Source organism: Dicentrarchus labrax, unplaced genomic scaffold (assembly GCF_905237075.1).
Source record: "Dicentrarchus labrax unplaced genomic scaffold, dlabrax2021, whole genome shotgun sequence".
NCBI lineage: Eukaryota > Metazoa > Chordata > Actinopteri > Moronidae > Dicentrarchus > Dicentrarchus labrax.
This window is the reverse complement of record NW_026136704.1, coordinates 24,635,693-24,657,569: the sequence shown is the minus strand read 5'-3', so window position 1 is coordinate 24,657,569 and position 21,877 is coordinate 24,635,693. Positions and strand designations below refer to the sequence as shown.

General features: G+C 39.9%; 1 protein-coding gene across 2 annotated transcripts; it reads right to left on the bottom strand.

The window, feature by feature from the left end:
• Positions 1-3,080: 3,080 nt before the first annotated feature.
• Positions 3,081-19,973, bottom strand: hnf1ba (HNF1 homeobox Ba). Of its 2 annotated transcripts, XM_051398782.1 has the most exons (10): positions 19,341-19,972; positions 17,224-17,423; positions 16,625-16,892; positions 16,314-16,531; positions 10,816-10,970; positions 9,489-9,615; positions 9,217-9,399; positions 8,414-8,526; positions 7,973-8,017; positions 3,081-5,190 (listed from the first exon to the last, which is right to left on the bottom strand). In XM_051398782.1, exons 1-10 carry the CDS (start codon positions 19,718-19,720, stop codon positions 5,170-5,172), a joined length of 1,710 nt encoding a protein of 569 aa, XP_051254742.1. In that variant the 5' UTR covers positions 19,721-19,972; the 3' UTR covers positions 3,081-5,169. The 2 variants fall into 2 exon arrangements, with proteins under 2 accessions (XP_051254742.1, XP_051254743.1); XM_051398783.1 differs by lacking the exon at positions 7,973-8,017 and having other exon boundaries at positions 19,341-19,973.
• Between the last annotated feature and the right edge of the window lie 1,904 nt (positions 19,974-21,877).

Genomic DNA, 21,877 nt, shown 5'->3' with positions numbered 1-21,877 from the left:
TGCGGCTAAAGGACTTTATTTTCAGGCACATAGTTGCAGGTTGACCAGTGAGGATTTTAGACCAATAGGATAGCTTAGATATCGGCTCATGTCACCTTTATTTAATGGAACAACCAGAGCTGCTTTCTATATCATCTACAGAAGTATTAAAACCTAAATAATACTACAATAGAACCAATATTAGCAGCAGTAATACTTGTAGCAGCAGTATCAGTGATGGTATTAACTGTATTTATAGTTTTATTGTAGTAGGTTTTTATACTTGACCTGAGTGAACTAGTTTTAATTGTGGGTGAAGGGACATCTTGTTTTGACTGACATTTGTCCAGTTTTGGCTCAGGCCACAGTAGAGGGGCTTTAGTCATGACCTTCCCTGTTACGCTCCACTGCCTGGGAGTCATGCTGGTCTTCAAGAGGTGAAGGGAGAGTAGTGCTTTGATCAGTCAGTGTCCTGAAGTTCCTCACTTTATTCTTTATTCTTAGATCCCCATCAGCTGCCACCAAGGTTGAAGCTAGCTCATCAAGACAGCTTCCTGGAAGAAGATAGCTCAAAGTCTCTGTGATTTTAATCAGCTTGTGAACTGCCTCCTTACAACTGGGCATGTTGATCATATATTAAGTAAGTTATTTGTATAAAATTCTTTAGGATTGTTTACAGAAAAGCTGCAGATATCATTTAAGTTCAACACAACAAGACATTTGTTTTTACCCTCAGTTTAGATGTCAAAAATACTCCCAAACTTACGTAAAACTGTTAATGATTATATTAGACTTGAATTAGCAATGTGCAATGCATTATTTCCTCTTATTAATCCACATTATTCTTATATTTAATTCCTAAATGAGTTATGGTGCCCCCTGCTGACAGACATGAAGAGAAAAAGTTATTTATAACACTAAAAACATTATTTTCCCCAGAGATTCATTGTCTGAGTGGTTAATGCAGAAAAGCATGCAGTAGCTCGTTATAACTTTAACTTCATGCTATAATTACTTTAAAATCAGCATGTGTTATGTGTAAAAGCAACAGAGTAACACAGGAACATCACATGGCTGAGACAATAAAATAAAATGTTGATTGTATCTCATACAAAATAAGCTGCAAGTTTACACCTCAAATAACACAATGAAGCACTTAATAAAGCTTAACCAATACAATAAACCTTATATTATCACTAATTGGTCAGCAAATATAAACTGTGTTTTCAGCCAGAAAATTCTTTAGCGCATAGTGAAACGAGGTTGCATTCAAACCCTAATTCACAGTTGAATTAAATGTCATGTTTAGAGAGTTTAGAGTTGTATTTCAAGCTCTAACAGATGCTAATGAGCCTCCCAGTATTTCAGTTTCTTTTAGAGAAAAGAGTAAAGGGGACATGGTCAGATCTTTAGAGGCTTCCTGGGTCTGAAAATCAAAGGCCTCATTGAAAACCAAATAGAGCAACATCAGTGGATTACAAGGCTTCCCTCAGCAGGGCTCCATGGTGGAGGCTGCAGGTCAACACAGGGATACATCACAATCCTGTTTTAATGATGCAAAGTTTTAAATCTGATGACTTTGAAATGGCTGTAATCAATATTTTTCTTTATAATAACAATGTATCAAATGACAATCTGAGTGATTATTAGCTGAATCTGCAGCTTCAATCGGCTTTACAGAGCTTTATAATGGGTTTCCGCACTCATGGCTGTCCGCAAATTTACTCTTTGGTTCACTCTAAATGGTTTCAATTGCTTTCAGCTAAAACACAATAAAACCCCCACTGTATAGCACCTGCTCAGTACCAAACAGCAGACAGACACAGTTAGCAACTAGATGGTGAACATAGTGCAGCATTCCCCAGCTAAAGGAGTTGGTAGAGGCCAAAAACAGAGCGAACAGAAAGTGAATATTGGACTTAATTCATTCATCAGGAGGCCAGAAACATGACAACAAATTAATGATTGTGTGACTGTGTAACTGCTGGGTGTGTAAATAAGCAACTGTTTGCTAACGAGTTCAACTTGGTGATAATACTGCATGCCAATGTTGTGAGGTTTTACCCCCAAGTGGCAAAAACTTCAGCTACTACAGTTTAAATTGTAATAGGATCACGTAAGAGTGAGGCAGAAGGAGCCAAAGAGGCTTAAACCTATATTTTTAGATGTAGTGCTTTTAAATGTGACTGCTCAAATGCCTTCTTCTGACTCTGAACTGATAAATCGGTTTGTTGTTAAAGTGAAATCATGGGCCTTTTGCTTTTCCTATAAGAAATTCTCTCTCTGCCTCATAAACAGCTTCAAATATTTGCTGATGTTATAAAACATTATTTGACACTGTGGGGAGAAAAACACTGCCTGGGTACCTGAGCACAAAACCTTAACAGTGTGTGTAATGGTAGGCTATGTAATGATTTGATTATTTTAAAAGGCAAATGATTTATTTAAATATGACCTTTATCTTGACTTAAAACCCCAAATGAAGCGGTGATAGTTGTCATTACAATGACATTTTACTTTCTTTATACAGTGGGCTCTATGTCAGGATGAAATTAATTATGCAATCATAACATGTTGGGTTCAATGAACTTTAAATGCACTGTGCACTTTAGATCTAAAAACTTCAAAGAGGCTGTTTGCTTATCACAGAGCAACACCACAACTTCTTTGTGGAGGCTATAAACAGACTCCATGCACTGAGCTGTTCCTTCTTCCTACTGGCAGCTCAGCCTCTGTTATTTTCTATTTTTTATTAGTGGTGGAAAGTAATTTAAGTACTAGACTTAAGTATAGGCTTAACTACCAGAACTTTACTCAATTACTTCCATTTTATTTTTACTTAGTACCTCTACTCTACTATATTTATATATTAACAGCAATTAGGCTACAAATTACTCTGCAGATTAATATTTTACATAAGTTAAAAAACCTACTTTATGGTCAATATATAAAATATTAGAAATTCTTATAAATGTATTATTAAACAATCCAACATCCACTAGTTCAGATGAGCTTAACCTCAATAAACTCCAGCTAACTACTAATAATAGAGCAATAAAGAAAATGTGGAAGTCTTCACACAAAATAACCAAAACCATGTATTCATTTTGGAAAAAAAACAACTTTTACTTCAATATTTTCTCAGAAAGTATAAATAATGATTTATGATTGATTTCAATTTTATACAAAAATAATACATTAGGAGGAAAGAAAAATCATGCCCTGTCACACAAGTATGAGTGCCCTCTGATCAGATGGCAGTAGATGTGCCTATAACAGTCACAAACCAACCAACATTATAATAACAATGTAATGACCTAATATTGAACAGGAGACTGGATCTGACACACTTATAACATGCAGGGTTTGATAGTCAAAATGGCCTTTTTTTTCTCATAAAAACATGGGTAGTAAGGAAAATGTATTATTATTATTGACCTTATCCTCGTCCAGCTATAGCTAAACTGGGACAGAAGTCAATGGAAAATAAACAATTGGAGGTGAATTTGCCCAGTTAGAGAATCCGTTTCATAAATGTACAGAGAGGGAAAAATGGAGAGAGACTTGAGGAAAATAATATAACCGGAGTTACACAGAGGGCTTACAGCTAACCTCTGTACGGATGTAACGCTCGCTGTTCGCTGTGAACAAACAGGTCCAACGCTCGGCGTCGCGCGAACACGCAAGGCGACAGTTTGCCAAGTGCAGCTAAGTAGAGTTCGCCTGGGCATCTGTACCCAGCAGCTGCTCCTCTCCCCAACATTTCTCAGTCTCTGTGGATTCCTTCGTGATTAGAGCACCGGCTGTCACAACATTATCCTCTCTCATGTCTCTCTCCTTCACAAAATACCAGCCAAAGATGTTTTGTTTCTGAATACTTGTCAATATTTTCATTCTACACCGGTGGGGGGTCTTGCGCCATGATTTATGATGGAGGAGTTATTAACAATATTTGTCCTATTCTGGTATCTCTTCACATTGCAGCAGGAAGTGGGAGAGGGAGGAGGAGGGTGAGTCCCATTCCTGAAATTCACCTGAACCTGTGTGCAAACAACATGGAGGGGAAGGGCCACATTTAAAGCGTGTGAGTCAGTCCCCCAGGGCAGATCTGGTTTATAGATACTGCGGGCTAACTTTTGAGACTTGATGACAAATACAAGCCATACTCAACTACACTCTTAACGCTTTAGCATATTTGTCACACATCTATCTGCTTTTTTGTGTTATTTTACAGGCAGCAACTCCAGTACATAATAATTGCTGGTGACTTCACTGATAGTGCATATTCATTCCCGGTTTCAAGTGTGTGGAGTTCTGTGCAGAATCCAGTTACACAAAGCATTGCATACACCTATAGACGCATTGCATAGTCCTTTCAAGATTGTCAAAGTCTTTTCAATCACAGTATACACAATGAACAACTCGAAAATGATGAATCCCTCGAACGACAGACAGGGCATTCATCGTCTGCACCAATGTTAGTACAGTAAACTGAGTGTGAAATAATAACATGGAAGACTCCTTTAAAGCCCAGTAAGAAGATCAATACAGGTTAATGTGATTGTCACACAGTTCTGCTCACGTGCAAAGGCGATTTGTGTAGCTGTCGAAAGGCATCCTGGGACTGAATCGCCTTCATTGAGTCTTTTCAGCCTTCACAGAGGCTGATCACTGTCTCTGAAAGTTTCAGCGTGTCTTCATATTTCCACCTTAAATCACAGTGTAATATAAGTCGTCCCAGAGCCTTCATTTACGTCCGTATCGCAGTTTATGAGCAGTTTTTGGGTGCTTGGTTTTTGTTCCTTTGTAATGTCAGAAAAGAGGATGACTTTTTTCTTCTTTTTTTTTTGAAAAGGGGCATAAAAAATACTGAATACTGTTTTCAAAGATTGCGTTAAAATCATACATCCTTGTTGATCATTTGTGTGCGACCGAGGGGAATCCAGTCTCCTCACTTTCAGGTGCAGTGAGTTTCTTTTTCTTTTTCTTTTCTTTTTTTTTTTTCCCTCTGTCCCCCATTTCTCATCATTCACAGCCTGGCCCACCAGTCGTCACTCCTCTCGTTTGTTGACTGACTCATCATCCAGCCGCGCCGTTTGCCGGTTATTAAGAGTTGTCATGGTGACCACGGTGAGAGGGTGGAAAAATGTGCTCCGGTTGCTGGGCACCGAGGAAGTCAGGTGGACGCTCTCACCAAGCTTGAAGAGGACACTGAAAGAGAGGAGGAGAGGGAGAGAAATGTCAGACAAAGTAGGTCTGTGTTACATAAAACAATAAATACAATCTGTCCAGTAACACAGGTATATACACTATATATATATATATATATATTCTATTTTATGCTACTTTATACTTCTTTTTGAAAGGGAAATATTATACTTTTTACTCCATTACATTTATTTAACAGATATTGTAACTTTGTTTATACAATATGATGCATTGTTACAGGTTAAACTGCTATAAGTAAGTAAGTAAGTAAGTAATTCTACTTGTAAGTAGAATTAGCTCCACCTTGACCGACTATTAAATTTGAGTGCTGCTTACATATAAATGCATCAATAATATGACCCAGTAATATTACACTGATGGGATTTTGTTGGAAATATTCTGTAATTTTACTTTTATAAACACATAATTACAACACATATTCAAAGATTCTGTCATTTATAATAAGGTTCAAAGATCAGATGCCTTTTTAGGATTTTAATGTGAAGATTATGCTTTTTTGTGGAAAAAACATCTCAGACACACATTATTGTTCCAAGCAGACTTTTTGTACATATGTCTTAACACATGTACGGAGGGGATCTTTAAGTAAAATTATGTTTACAGGACTTTTACCTGTAATGGAGTATTTCTACTGCGTGGTATTGCTACTTTTACTTAACTAAATGATTTGAATACTTCTTTCGACACTGGTAAATACATCACCCTACACCTTCATGTGCCACACCTGACCAAATACATTCCTCGTCCCTCTTCTCCTGACTCTGAAAAGCCTTGATTCCATTGAAATGCTCTCTCTCTTTTTTGGATTGTTTGTGGAATTTATTTTTGTCCTGCCTCTCCAGGGGTGGAGGCAGGTGACCCTGGTGTGACCCTGCGGCCAGCAAACAGCTTCACCTGATAAAGCTGACCCGCAGGTAAGACTTGAGTCATTAGATGCCGGGCTCCGAGCAGAGGTGAGTTTTAAACAGGCTCAGGTATAATGGAGGGTTCACGGTAAACAATGAGTGTTATAAAGCCTGAGCATGTTGGTTGTGTCATGAGAAGAAGGCTGCCCAAATAAAAGTCCTGATAAGAAAATACCTGGGAGGGCCTGCTGGCTAATTGCTCTCTAAATAAATGGGTTTGTGAAAAGCCACAGGGTGATGATGCCAGCGGTGGAAAGCAACCATCAGGACATTTAGTTTAGTACTGTACTGTACAATTATGAGGTACTTGTGCTTCACTTTGTGCTACTTTATACCTGATCATTTTTACTCTTACTACTTTTCAGAGGGAAATATTGTACTTTTTACTGCTCTGACAGATGTATTGAGTAGTTAGTTTATAGATTTTACACAAAAAATAGAAGATATGCCTATAAAAAGCATTTTACTGCTTTTCTTTTTCATACATTATAGTATTTTTTTTAACAGTTGTTCTAATGTTTTGAAGACATCAAGAATCAATTAATTGAGAAAATAATATGCATCTGCAACCCTACAACGCATTGTTCAAGACTAAACTAAAGATCAACTTTTTGGCTTGTGACTCCTTACAGAAAGCAGTGAATAGTTAAGGCTCCTATGTCCATTTTTAGCTTAGTCCCGTCAAACATCAGAAAACACTCTATAAGTATAATTTCTACAGTATTTCTTATTTATAATACCATAAATAAGTTATTTATTTTTATATTAGTAGTAGTGTAAGTATTGATATCACTATTTGTCTTGGTATTATATTATTATATCATTGTAAATAACTAAAACATCAAACGTCCCAGGTGTTTCACAGCCATAAAAGGATGTGAGTGTATATTCCACGTGTTTGGTAATCAAAACACATGAAAAACAGTAAAAACAATAAAAAGAAATACAGTCTCACTGACAATTAAGAAGATTTAAATGAATTAAAGTGATTTAAATTAACTAACAAAATAATAGTTAGCCAGTCCAACCTATCCAGGCAGATGGATCCTAATCTGTGGAAGATTTAATCGACAGTATTTTTACATTGTGGTTTTGATACTTCCTCCACCACTGGGTCCAGCTTGTATCACAACATCTACCTTAAAAAAGTGTATCAATAAACAGCTGACTGTCCTTGAAATGTGCCTATACTTCACAGCCTCAGAGAGATTTTGTTTTACTTCCCTCCTCCACAGAGGATACACCGTGAGCTCTGAGCTATCACCCCATCAACCCATCCGTCTGTCAGTAGCAGCGCGGCGGTACGAGTGCTCTGCCCCAGCGTGGGAAATTGAGCGTGTGAAAGCACCGTGGACAACATTTCAGGCTAGAGCGATCACCGAGAGCAGGGAGAAGTAGGAAAGAGGAAGAGATGTAATTACCGGGGGAAAAAAAAAAAACCCTCCACCCCCCACCCAACCCATCTCATCTCCAGCCTCACTGTAGCATGGAGGAAAGTAGCAGGACCCACGGCTTGAGAACTTTGATTAACAGCGGGGCTCATTTCCTGATCGCAGAGGTAACTCTCACCAGGGAGAGGAAAGCGAAAGGAGGCAGCGGTAATCAAGAGGCGTTCAGGCTGAGGGAACAGGTGATTGATTAGACGACTGTTTAGGAGGAAATAGGAAATCTGAGGAGTATACTATCCACGTATTTGTCTCGTCTGTCGGTTTGGAGACAAATGAAAGCATCTGAACATCAGCAGCAGCTCCAAACGAAACTCTGACAACTAAAAGTGACTTAAAATATTCAATTTTTGTGCAATTTTGGTGATTTCACTCATTTAAAGTGCGTTACTGAACTGATAAAATTGTATTTACCCAGGAGAGACCCCCGAGTTGCACCATCTTGTTTACAGGAGCGTCCTAATGTGACAGGAATTAAACAAGTCAACACACAATCATAGCACACACACACACACACTTCTCCCAGTCATAATCTAGTTCCTGCTGTCAGCGTGTGCTTTGATTGTGTTGTTTCTCTAAATCAGAACAGGGTGATGGTGATTTTAGTGCATCAGTAGGTAATGAGTGAGCTGACTGGACTTTTCAAAAGAGAGATTTGATGAGAAGATACTTCTATCTGTTGCAAAATGTAAGAATTACTGAATTACTAACATCTCAATTGTACAAATACCCCCCATACCAATTACGAACATTGACTTTTTAAATCTAAAACCCACAGTAGCAGGCAGGCAGACGTGAGAACATGCATGTAACCAAGGCCTCTGTGATGAGATATGATGTGGACTAAATACTGACCGTCTTGCCCGAGGACATGGAGCTGAGGGTGCTGAGGCTGTTGGCGTCTGTGACCACCATGGGGAAACGTGACGGGTGGGTATATTGCGGGGGCTCTTGCTTGTGAGAATACACTGCAAAGGAAAGTCAGACAGATAATTAGACTTCCATACTTGCACACAGGATGTTTATGTTGAGCAGCACAGTTTGCTTCATTTCCTAAAGATACCAAAGGAACAGGAGAAGTAAGATCTGATCTAAAATCTAAAGCTTTAATAATTCTCCTTCTGCTTTTAGAAGCAATAGGTTTGATGCCTCTCATCTTGTGGCAGAAAAGTGTCCATGTATGACAACAATATCGAATTAGGGCAAGAAAAAGAAACCTTAAAGGTCATAATAAAGTGGATACATGTATTTTGAGCTGTATTTTTCATTAATATCGCTGTATTTCCTTTAATAATATTGCCCATTTCTGTTCTGGTTTGGGATCTGGAGATCGGACCCCTCAAAGGGTCCCCAAGATGAATGTGAGGGGTCAATAGATCACCACCAGCATAGGAGAGAATCAAAAACATATTTCCTCTACACAAAATTATGTTTTTGTTTGTATTCAATATAAATATTTTTTATTTATTATGATATATATTCTTTTTTTTCCTTGTGAAATACAAGAAAGTTTTATCCTCTCAGGCTTTATAACCTAATACACACACCTGTGACAAAGGGGAACACATAGAAGGTAACTTTTAAAGCCAAACAGTTATAAAAGCCTACTAGAGGCTGGTGTAAAAAAGAAGATGAGAGTAGAACTGAGTGTTACTGACTGTGCGAGTGTGCGACGGTAGCCATGAACGGCTGCTGGCTCATGTGGCTCGGGGACTGCTGCATCAGGCTCTGTTGGTGCGGGCTGTGGAGCTGCTGGGAAAACTGCACTGGCTGCAGCGCTGCAAGGCTGCCAGCCACACTGTTGATCACTGGCACCGACTGAGACTGCGACGTGTTTAAACCTAGCGAGACAAAGCAAAACCTCAGTCAAAACCATGTCACGATAAAATGTATCGTCTGTGTTAGCCATACAGAGAGACCGAGGACTTACTCTGTGCTATGGCCATGACTCCAGATAGAGGCATGATGAGGTTCTGTGTCTGCTGATGGCTGTGATGGGAACTGTGGATGTTGGTCAATGTGCTGACTGGGGGAAGTCCTCCACCTGAACCTGAAATCTGGGGAAAGATGAAGCAAACATATAAAATTAGAGCACTGTTTTACTGCTGTAATAATTATTATAACAGACGACAACACTTATGAGAGCTTGAGTGTCTGCTATGTAAATTCACATAAATGTATTTTCAAAGTGAAACAGATGTTGGCTGCTAAACAAACTACAGACATAAATGTTGACTTAGTTCAGATTCTTTTGTATAACACTACGCTTGTGTAACTCATATGCGGCACACAAGCAAATATTGATAAGAAAGAAAAAAATTCATGCTAGAAATGTCAGCATGGAGAAGACATGAGTGCATGAGTTTTTGTACCTTCATGTTGGTTTATCAAACCCTTAAAAAACAAAAAAACCTCTATCATGTACAGTAATGTCTATCTGGATCGGGATCCTCCCAGTTGGTGGGGCTGCGTCTATTTGACTACTGCCAGCTGCCCACACATGACAGATGGGCCCGACACACATCTGCAGATAAGGAACCTTCAGGTCCGACCTGCTGCACAACTACACTGCCTACCTTCGCTGTGTTTCTCATAATGCCGCTCCAAAAGGCAGAAGTATTTTGACGTGACAGGGAAGTTTGTGAACACTTCTGAATATTTCATTTGCATGACTTTACCTGGACAAGATAAGTGGTTTAAATAGCTGAATTTTGTGTTGTGTTGCAGTTTAAATTTGGTCCAAAAAAAACCCAATTCTGACAGCAAATCACACATGATATATCAAAAGTATTGTTGCACCACTATTCAAACGCTATGGGTCCATGCACAGTTTTCCTTGTCACTGATCAAATATTGGACTAGGGCAGAAGGGAGAAACTCTGAAGTAGACAAAAAAAAAAGAGAATGTCGGGTATAATCAAATGTTGGCATTTCTCTGGCAGAGCAAGCAGTGCTCCACCTGTGGCTCCTCTTTGCAAGGCATTTAATCAATAAGGACAGAATGTTTCTTTGTCAGGTTTATTGGCTGAGCGATGAACATGCCTCGTGCACTTTGGTGAAGGCTGAGTGCTTGGCCAGCCATGGCCTGCCACCCTGACTCCACCTTCCAAACAGAGCAGCACAATGCGCTAATTGTTGGCTCTTGCCAGTGGGTCCATGGGAGAAGAGGTTCAAGAACCTGCTTTGTACGTTTATGCAAAGCGCAGGCCAGGTTTTATCTAATCTGAGGTCATGAATGCCCAAGTGTATTCACTCACCATCTTAGTCTCAGGTGACAGCAGACTGTGGCTGTGGTCCAATCCTCCCGGAGACACCTGCTGGAGTACTGACTGGCTCGACGACATGGCGTTGCTACTGTGGTGATTGATGGTTGTGGAGGAGGTAACCTCACCGGGGCCTTGGCTGTAACGCACTGAGAGAGAGAGAGAAAGAGAGACAGTTAGTTTCACTTGTTTTGGCTCACAGCTGCTGCATCCTACAACTATAACAGTTATATAGGGCAGAGAGATAGTGGCATCAGCCTCATGAGCAACACCGCAATCCCTCCAACCAACCAGGCTCACCTGCTCTTTGACTCAGACAGGGGGAGAACAGAGCAAACAAACACACTGATCCGTTCGCTGCTGCTATCTGCGTTAGCTCAGCCACGGCCATGAACTATGTACACGCACTCACTACAGCAAAATTCCCATCAGACTCTGATCAGTATACAAATGCTACTGATGATGTTCGCAATTACGTCAGTGTGAAGTTTTACCATTGGTGGAAGGAGTACTCAGATCCTTTACTCAAGTAGAAGTAAAGTAAATGTGTGTCCTGCGTTCAAAAAAAGTATATGTATATTTACTCATTCTGCAGAAAGCCCTGATGAGCATTTTACAGTGGTTTCTAACCTAGGGCTCATGTCCCCTCCAAAGGGTCACAATGTAAATATGATTAAATTAATTGTAAATTATTGATATAAATATGATTGGTAAACACAAAATAAATAGGAAGACAGGAAAAAAGTTCAGCTGCGTAATGTTTTCTAATCTTTTTGTTGAAATATTTAGTAATTGTACCGAAATCAAACCATCTGTAAAGTATATTTTGTGAGCTTATCGTAAGTTTTTTCAATGTAAAACCTTTTGAAAATTTAAACTTAAGCAGTAGGATAAACATGGTGACATCAAAAGCCTAACATTTCCCTCTGACATGTAGTAGAGTAGATGTAAAGTGCCTAAAACTTCTACTTGAGTAAATGTATTTAGTTACTTTTTGTTTTCACCACATTGTCACATATTCACAGCGAAGCTGCAATGAAATTAAATTTGTCTTTTAGTGCCATCACTTAATCCCGTGTCTAGACTTCTTGCTGTCTCTCACTGGAGGCCCAAAGGAATGCTTCACCCCGCCACAACCGACAATCAAATGCCTGTTTGCCGATGCAGGCCCCCTCTGATACCAACAGAGTAAACATTACACAATTACAAACAATGTCAAACACATTCTTATCCTGTGGTCTCAGCCTCACACAGACACAGAGAGCCCCCCGTCCCTCAGTGACAGTGTAGAGACAGACTCTGTTTACACATCTTTCCTGAGCCCTCCGTCCCTGACCCAGGTGTGTCAGCCTCAACGCCCCAACCGAAGTCGGTGAGACATGACAGGAAGCATTGATATACAGCCGTTTTGAGATAAAGGAGGGAGAGGCATTGACACTAAATGTGACCAATGAGGGGGGCATTGATTTCTTGTCGCTGCTAGAAACTGGAACAGGATGTATCTGCAATTTTCTTCAGCCCTGAAGGACCTGAAAGTCCTGTTTGATCGTCTACAATCAGAGGTGGGAAATAAAGTACAAAGTACAAATTCTTTGTTACTGTACTTAAGTAGTTTTAGTATAAGTTCAGGAATCTGTGCTTATTTTGTTGACAACTCTTTACTTATGCCCCCTACATATTTATTCAAATTTCTGCACTTTCTACTCTACAGACTCTACAAAACAGGCTAGTAACTGTAGTCTCAATGGATTTGAGGGGAGTTATCAATTAATATCATTATTATTTTGTTGTAATAATAATAATAAGTACCAGGAAGAGAACGGCACAACAAGATGAAACAGAAAAGAAACTTTTATACTTTGAGTGCTTATCAGAGCCTATCCTTTTTCATTTTTACTTACTAAGAAGCTGAATCAGTACTTTTACTTTTTTTCCCACAGAAGTTATCTGTACTTCTACTTAGGTAAAGAATGCACGTACTGTCAACTGTCTGCAAGAAAGCGAACAAGCATAGCACTTTAGCTAAAGATACCTAAAATACAGATGCCACGGTGTCTGAGGCAAAAGCCACAGAGCCATATTTCATCCCCTAAAGTACCTGTCCTCCATTTTGTTCAGTCCACAGACTTCATATTGTCTTCTTCAACATAGTAGCAACCCCACAACACTCCACCGTGCCTTGTAAACACTGCTGCAGAACAATAAAGCACTCCATTGGACTCATGACCCCCATTGCCACACAATAGGATAGGACTCATAAAAAGGCAGTTATCTCGGTGCTGGGCGACCTCTTAAAGTGTAAGAGAGAGAAAAGGATGCTATTCAGGTCAGTTTTTTTTTTTTTTTTGCAGTAATTCTAACTGCAGGGAACCTCGGAGTAAGTCATGAGGACTTTCAAAATCAAAACTAAGAGAGTCTGGGTATCTAGAAAGCTTTAGTGGGAGGAGCAGATTTTCTAGAGACGCACTTAAAGTCAATAGATGGCTTCTACCATTACTGGATGCATTAAGATTGTTTTATTTGGAGATTGTGTAAAGCTAAAACTTTGGCTCCGGCACAAAAACTGAGGAGTCCTTTTCGAGAACAGGGGGAGGGCGAGAACTTCAGAAGGGGAGTGGTAGCAAGGATCTTAAGCAAGTTTAAAAGGCTCCAGCTCCCTGTGTGACCCATGTAATATCAAAGCCTGCCTCCCCAACCCCAGGCAGTGCTCATTGTAGTGTCGCTGCATATGACAGACCTCCTGGGTCTCTGCAGGACGTATCCAGTCTCTTCTTTCAGTGGAAAGTGCAGAGCTAGGCCATCCTTTCTGTGTGTGTGTGTCCTGTTTCCAGCTGCCCGAGGTCCACTGATAATCCCCCCTGCTACTGTATCTGATCTGGAACTTCTGAGTCTGCTAGTTTTCTAACGCCCAGAACGATGCTGGTCAGCTCACACAGCAGTGATTCAACTTTTTTTGTGACTTGAGTTGCCAAAATTACAAGTGGTGGAAGAAGTATTCAGATTTAGAAAACCACCAATAATCTAAAAGTACTGCATTCAAAGTCATATGTAAGCAGAAGTAGGGAAGTATTAGCAAAATGTACTTTTTAAAAGAAACAATTTGACAAGTTGGTGGAGCAGCTAACAATTCACGGAGCAAAAGGAGTTTTTTTTTTTATGTAAAATCTTGATCTGAAATGGAAATATTCAAGTAAAGTATCACAATATTGTATTTAAGTACACTATTTGGGTAAATGTACTTTTCCTTTAAATCATTTTGGCATAAGAAAACATTTGTCAACATACAGTTGTATGATTTAGTCAACTCATTAGTGGAGATCAATCCTTCAGAGTATAATGCTGTTAATAAGATGGATTACTTGAGCTTAGTAAACGTTATTAGTGGATGAACAGAGCAAATATTACATCGGAAAACACAGGTGTGTGCTCACATACGCCTGCTGACAAACTATGTAATCTGCCTTAGATCAGTTTCATTTCAGAAAGTAAAAAGGTTCACCGGCAAAACTGCATGTCACACCACTTGACTATCTATCCAGTTGTGACCAACTGGCCAATGAACCAAAACAGAATCAATAAAAACTCCCAAAGTAAGAGGAGTTCCTTTGATCTGACCCAGAAGTGACCTTTCTCGTTTGACGGAAGGTGTGGCGGCGGCTTAAGGAGGGGGGTGGCTAGCTTTCTCTATAGGCGAAGAAGGGGTCATCAGTCCTGTCTGGCCAGAAAAGAGCCAATACCCCAGTGGACAGCTCCTGCTGCTTCAAGTCTGCACCCAGCCTCAGCAACTATACCAATGCCCATAAAGGGGATGGGGGAGGCTTTAAAATCAGTCCTCCTCAAGGCCCAGCGGAGATAAATGAACCTAGGTTACAGTCACTGCAGTCTTCTAATACACCACAGACAATGGGAACTCCTGCTGAGGTAGAGTATAGAGAGTAGAAGTCAGAGGAGCCCCTTATCAAAGGCCTGGGAGATGTAGTAGCAAAGGATTTTAATTGTCCATTAAGCATGCATAATACAGGCCGTGCCCTAGCAACGCAATGAGACGCCCCGCTGGGATATTATTGTCAGGCCAGGAGCTGACACTGAAAAACAGCTGATGCTGTCGGCGGGATGCCAGCAGGACACCATGTAAGCAGCCAGCTGAGGGATTTTTTGGGGGGAACAAAGTGCTTTCCGCCATGTACCGACCCTTCCCTTCTGCAACCTTATCGCTGACCCCTCTGGCTTTGCAACCTGGGGTCAATGCCTGGTCAGGTGTTCTGAGCAACAAAATAAAACCTCAAGCAAACAGACAATCCCAAAGTGGGACCAGTGTATCCAAAGGTAAAAGAGCAAGCCAAGGCAAACAGTTTTGTTTTCCCTTCAAAGCTCGCCTCGTGTTCGAACACGAGAGGACAACAATAGGCCCTGAGTGAGTCTCTCAAATCACAGTTTTATGGAGGGTGAGTGATGGCACAGAGGATAATGCTCTGTGAGGCCTATCAGCTTTGTTTTTATGTCGTATACACCAGGTAAACTCAGTCAATACTAATTACTCCAAATGCAAACATCAGGTCAGGGTGAAATGGTCAGAGCAATAGCACACAGCATTTCCTTGTTTTGGCAACTCTGTGAGCGGAGTCATTAGCAACCTGCATGGGAGGAGGAAATGTGGAAATGACGGTGTTATGTCGAGGTAATGTGGATGTGTCTGTCCCCCCTCCCTGACCCTGGCCTGACCCTGGCCTGTCACAGGATTGCTGCCCTTTGTGTCATGCTTCTCCATGCTGACTTTGGAGTGGAGATTGCAGGTACAATGTGGATTGTTCTCAGTGTGTTTTCAAAGATCAGAATAACAATGGCATTTGCTCAGCTCACTCACTCACGCTCATTGATCACTTGACCCCTCTTTCTCTGCCTCTCTGATCACATCAACTGACACGCTGTAACCACACCGGAGAAAACCAAATCATGTTCTTTTTTGTTTTTTTGCATTAAGCATATTATGTCAAATTTAGGGAGTTAACGGCTTAAATCTTCTCAGTAAACTGATGTTAGCGTATGTTTTCATGGGCACTGGAATTTTTCTACATAAGCAATGAATCTGCACCAGATATAACGCTTCCTGTCGCTCCAGAGAAAACTGCACAAAGCCTGACTGCCTCAGGTGATGTCAGCTGAGGCAACATCGGTTGGGGCTGAGGTTTGAAAAGTTTAAAAAAAAAAAGAAAGAGGTAAGGTTACCAGGCCTCTGTAGCCCACTCCTCATCTCTGCTTTAGGCTAGCGGCTTTGAGGCTACATTAGCCACTACTAGCATAACACACCTCCCTCTCTCAATCTCTGACCAAAACTACTTGCATTGTGGGTAATGCAGGCATTGACAAGGAAGGGAAATGTGTGGAATACGAAGGACTATGTCTCCTGTTCTGCTGTATCATGTCATAGGCGTACAAAGCTAAATAGATGTGAAGTTGAACTGTATGCAAAGCAACGTCACCGGGCATCTTACTGGGAGGTGAAGCGCTGGTATGATGTGGCGAGCTGTGCGACAGCAGAGGGTTCATGCTGTGGGGCGGCACAGTGATGGCATCCATGGCCAACTTCTGCCTGAAAGCTTCCTCTTTACGCCGGTTGGCAAACCAGTTATAGACTCGCACTTCAGTGACCAGATTAGAGCCGAGGCCCTGAGCTTTGGATGGGGAGACGCCTCTCTGAAGACACTCGGCTCTGCAGGAAACAGATGTAGAGAATTAGGAATTAGGGGTTGATATCGTGTTGGGTAACATTTTTTTTCAGCAAGGTGCAGGAATGTTTTTCTACCTGTTGCACTCTTCTACCAAGGCTTCCCGCTCCTCCTTGCTGGGGTTCTTCTGCCGTTCGTAGGCCTGATACAGGATTTGCTGGGACGCAGGCCCCCATTTGAAACGGTTACGTCTCATTTTCTTGCTGGAGGGTTCGCTGCCGACCTCGTCACCAGGCTGACCCATGGTCTGACCGGACGGGTTGAACTCTGGGAAAAAAAACACCGGATCCTGATTGCCTTTGTCTGTCATATTGCTGCCAGAACCATGAACTGCCTGGTTGAACTCTGCAAAATAAGAAGAAGTACATTCAATAAAACTAATTGAAGATGAAGAGTTTTTTTATTGCAAAAAATACAAAAGGAAAAGTTATTTAGACACATAATACTGGTGGTTTTTTATGCATACATATTTGATGCATTATGACAGCTTCAGTGGGATCTAGCACAGGCCTATTCTTGCTGTAGCTTTATAAATATGTCATCCAGCATCATGAGGAAATGTCCGATCCATCTTGATATCCCCACACGGTCTGAAACCCAAATAAAGCACCGTGCTGCTGCCAACTACACATTACAGGCCGGGGCCAAGCTGTGAGAAACTCAAATATTAACTTACGTCGGAGAATTTCCCGCTGTTTCCTGACATACCAGGTGTAGAGGGCCGCTCGCTTCTGTGTTTTCATGGGCGTGCCTTTGTTGAGGTGCTGGGAGAGGTGAGACTGGTTCAGCCCCGTGACGTCCACCACCTCCCGTTGGGGGATGTTGTGCTGCTGCATGTAACCTTTGATCATGCGGGCAGCACGCCATGGATCCTCTCTGGTTTCAGATAAAACACAGGAGCAGAAAACATGACTCATTTCAATACTGAACTACATTAGGCTTTCAGAGGGAAGTAGTAAAACGAAAAAGCCCACATTTACACACATTTTATGGCTGAAATAAAGGTTTTAGTCTTTGTCAAAGTACTGAATGAAACTTTTGAGCTTGTGAAGCTTTTGAGAAAGTTTTGTTGATATTAAAAGTTGTTTATTTCTACCTATAAAAAAATCTACAAATATAAAACATGGTCTCAAACACACAATGAACTTGTTCCTTTGCTTTGACTTCAGTTTTCTTCAGGTTTAAAGAGGCTGTACCGATAATAGGACAGGCGACCCATTTATCAGTGTTGCCCGTTCAATAGGCTGTAAATATTTTCAAAGGTTAGTTCAAGTGGATCCCGAGCAGGTTGAGAAACTTGGACTTAGTATGTATCGCCTAAACGCATGATTTCAGCCTGGAAACAGCTAGATTAGCTTTGTGTTGATTTAAGCATGTACAATGAAAATCTTTCTTTTTAAGGTTTGACTCAATTAAAATAAAAAATTAAAGAAACAGTTCTGTTTGATTGATAATCAAAGGTTAATTTGAGGTATCAATAAGAGAAAAAGTAGGCTATGAGACTATTAAAATCATATATAGTTTTCATATATGAATCTCAAATAAAGTTCAGTGAAAAATAATTTGTATTTTTAAGAAATTACATGCAGGCTACTCATATCCATATAGACTCCTTACATACATTTAGCATTAAACAACTTTTTATGTTCTTACCTGTCGAATTAGCCCTTCACAATATTCACTCTAGTCTTTTTTTTTTTTTGCTGCAGCAGCAGCAATATGAAAGCGTAAGAAAACATAATCCGGTGTAAAAAATGGAGCCCTGGCAGAGATTAGCAGGGCCCAGACACACTGACATCGGTAATTATAGCAAATCTACACACGTCTGTTTGTTTTGGAGAATGTGGAGGCCTGCATCTAAGTCTGCGGGTTAAGTGGGAGATGTTAGTTTATAACTTTTGACAATGAATAACCAGATCTCCATTCACTCTAATCACACGCCACTGTGTATCTTTCAGTTGATGATTTATAGAATAAAATTAATAATAACTTAACTACACGTGGGTTAGTTTTGATATTCTTCCGGTCATGTTAGAGCCTCAAATATTAGTTTTACAGTGAATCGAGTGGTTCGAGTGGCGATGATTAGAAATAAATGGATCACAGGGGTGGAAGTGTCAAATTAGGAGCCGTCGTGATGGGTTTACTGACACATGAATAAATAAAAAAAATAAAAACGGTTTAATTTTAATTAATAGGTAGGCTATGAGAAATTCAATTAAACTGTACAATAATAATTAGTAGCATATCATTGTTGTTTTTATTATTATTATTAATAATAATAATAATAATAATAAACATTTATAATTAGGCCCCATTTATCAAACTTATATTTTTTATTTTTTCCTAAATTTACCTAAATAAAATAAAACAAATTCCCAGCAAGAAGTTGTGTCGATTCACTTTCTCCTCATGTTGCCCCTTGCTGGACTTTTTTATCGTTGAGAGGTGGAGTAAAGTTAATAATAAATAGATCCAAGTTCATCTGATATTTTGCAAGTAAGGTAAAGAAATAATAATCCATGTGGATAATTAGTAACCAGAATGTGAAAACCAAGCCGTGGCGGGTTATTTTAAAATTGTAAACAAAGAAAAAGAAAGCACTTTTTTTAAAAAAAAGTTTGATTTTAAAAGTTTTAAAAGGCCCAAACTTAAAGTTTAACATTAATTTTGAATGCGCTAGAATAAAGCTATATTTTTCACTTTCTAATTCCAACTTTTACAGCGAGATTTAACTAAATTTGACCTCTTTTTTTGAACACTTTTTAAAGAATCCCGTAGGAAAAAACTTACGCCAACATGCGCTCCACCTCGGCCCTCTGCTCGGCGGCCTCCTCCGTGTTAAGCGACTGGAGCTCCTTGAGTATCGGCGGTGTGTCGTAGTCGTCCCCGTCCTCGGAGCCCTCGTCCCCGGACAGCTTGCCCTTGCTGTGGCCGTTGGTGAGCGTGTGGAAGACGGGCTTCGAGTCAGCGTCCGCTCCGTTCATCTTGCCGCTTTGAGGGGGAGCTGGTGACAGGGGCAGGTTCTCCAGTTTTACTCCAAAGCCCGACGGGCTGGGGTCCATATCATCCAGGGCCTGGATCAGAACATCTTTGGTAACTCCTGAGTCCAGCAGGGCGCTGAGGAGCTCCTGCTGCAGGGATGTCAGCTTGGATACCATTTTAGAGAACATTAAAAACACAACATAGGCCTGCTGGGTGCGCGCTACAGCAGAGAGGGGAGGAAAAAATAAGAAGGTGAGGAAAGAGGGAAATAATAAAACAAAAATAAAGTTCCTTTCTTCCTCTCTAGTCCAGTGTTGTGGGGACTTTGCTGACACCTGCTCCGAGAAGCTGCTTCACCTCCCTGCTGAAGTGGAGGATGGAGCTACTTTGCCATGATGCTGTCTGAGTGCAGGGGGATATAAAACATGATAATGAGTGGGCCGGCTGATGGGAGCCTTATGTAAATCCACAGAATAAGGCCCGCTCTGGGCCGAGGTAGACATGTGTTTACACTGCTGCACTGCTGCTTTTATTGGTTCCCCTTATCAGCAAAACTTTCATGGACTTTGGACCCTGTTGTATATGCCATAAAGAGTTTTAAGAAAGGCGAGCTGCACATATTCACATCGCTGGATCCAGTCCTCTCAATAGTGGCTTTATTCTTGTTTCATTATGAGGCCTTGTGGAAGTTGTTACGCGACAAGCAGCTATTCTATTTAGTAAAAGGGCTTAACTTGTGTTATTATTTATGTGTTTGCATTTTATTGGTTACTTAATAAAGGGATAATCGTACAGGTGTTAATGAGGTGTTGTCGCTGTCCTCATTCATTTGTTTCCTTTAATGACGCCAATATAATCTCATTATAGTTGTAGGCGAGTGGTTTCACATTACGTTAGAGAATTGTTTATGTATTTAAATTTTATTAAAAAAGGCCTATATTTTTTTATTCTGGAAGATTTTTTAAAAACTTTTAAACAATAATTTCTGGAAGTTTACACAAATCACTCCGACACTATCTTCATTAATAACATTAATAAAATATTTTGTTCATTTTAAAATGTTAAAATATGTTGTATTTACAGTTTGTTATATTAGTCTATACATATATTGGAAAATGTGGCACAGAAATTCCTTTAAGAGTTCAATTGCCCCAATTGTCTCTTATCTGCGCTCAATGACATGGTACATTATAAACTATTCCCTCCTGAATGAAATGCTTCAGTTTTATCTGATTTACAAATTTAGGGCGAAAAACAAAACACCCATAAACCTTCAATTCACTGAGGAGTTAAACAAACCCTTAATCATTAATATAAGAGCAGAATGAGGTTATTAGGGCTCACAGTCTGTGTTCAGTCTCACCTTTTCACCTTTGTTTCTCTGTGGAACTGTTCTGTAAATAAAACCATAATAAAGGTGATTTTAGCTGTTTATCCTTTAAACACAGTTTACCTCTGAAACAAAGAGAGTAGGGGGAGATGGACTCACAGAAACAGGTGCAGGTACTCGAAAGTTCAAGCAAACCCACTTAAATTAGATTTTTTTTTTTTTTTAAACTTTATTAAACATAATATTGTTGCAAACATTACATACGATTTCATCCATGCAGCTTGAATGTCAAAAGTAAGTAGGACTGTTTGGGAGAAATAAATCCTAAAAAAGTAGCATACAATACGTGGATTTACCTCATTTCACGGTTGATGATTTGTATGGAGCTGGATTTTACTCTTTAACCCTTAAATAAAGAGCTGCATCGAGACTTTTCAATATGAAATTGTTCATTTTCAGATATTACTGACTGCTCTGTTGTTAGTTTTTAGATGAGGAAATAAAACAAATGGTTGTACATTCAAAGTTTAACTCAAAAGCAGATGTTTATTAAGACAGACAACTGCAACGTCCACACGGACACACATGTATTAAATACAGCCTGAAGAATAAAAACAAAGCAGAGAATAAAAAGTGAAAAAAAGTTTTCATGTTCATCATGGAGGCTGATGTGTTGGCATGTTTGCACCTTTGTATGAGCCGGATTTAGATCAGTGGGTGTATCAAAGGTGATAAAGATTAAACAAATAACATTAATAGCATTAAACAAGGCAATACTTGAGGCATATAACACACTGCAGTTATAGAGTGCAACAACTTATTTAAGTTGATTGAGAAAAAACACTGTTCAATCACTCTTCATATTGATTGTTTCTTAAACTCTCAGTTAAATATAACGGTGTATGATCTTTATTTTAAACATTGTAGCATATATTCTAATATCAATTGTAACTCTTAATGGAAATACAGCAAAAATAAAAAACATTATTAAAATTCTTGACTACTTTCTGAAACT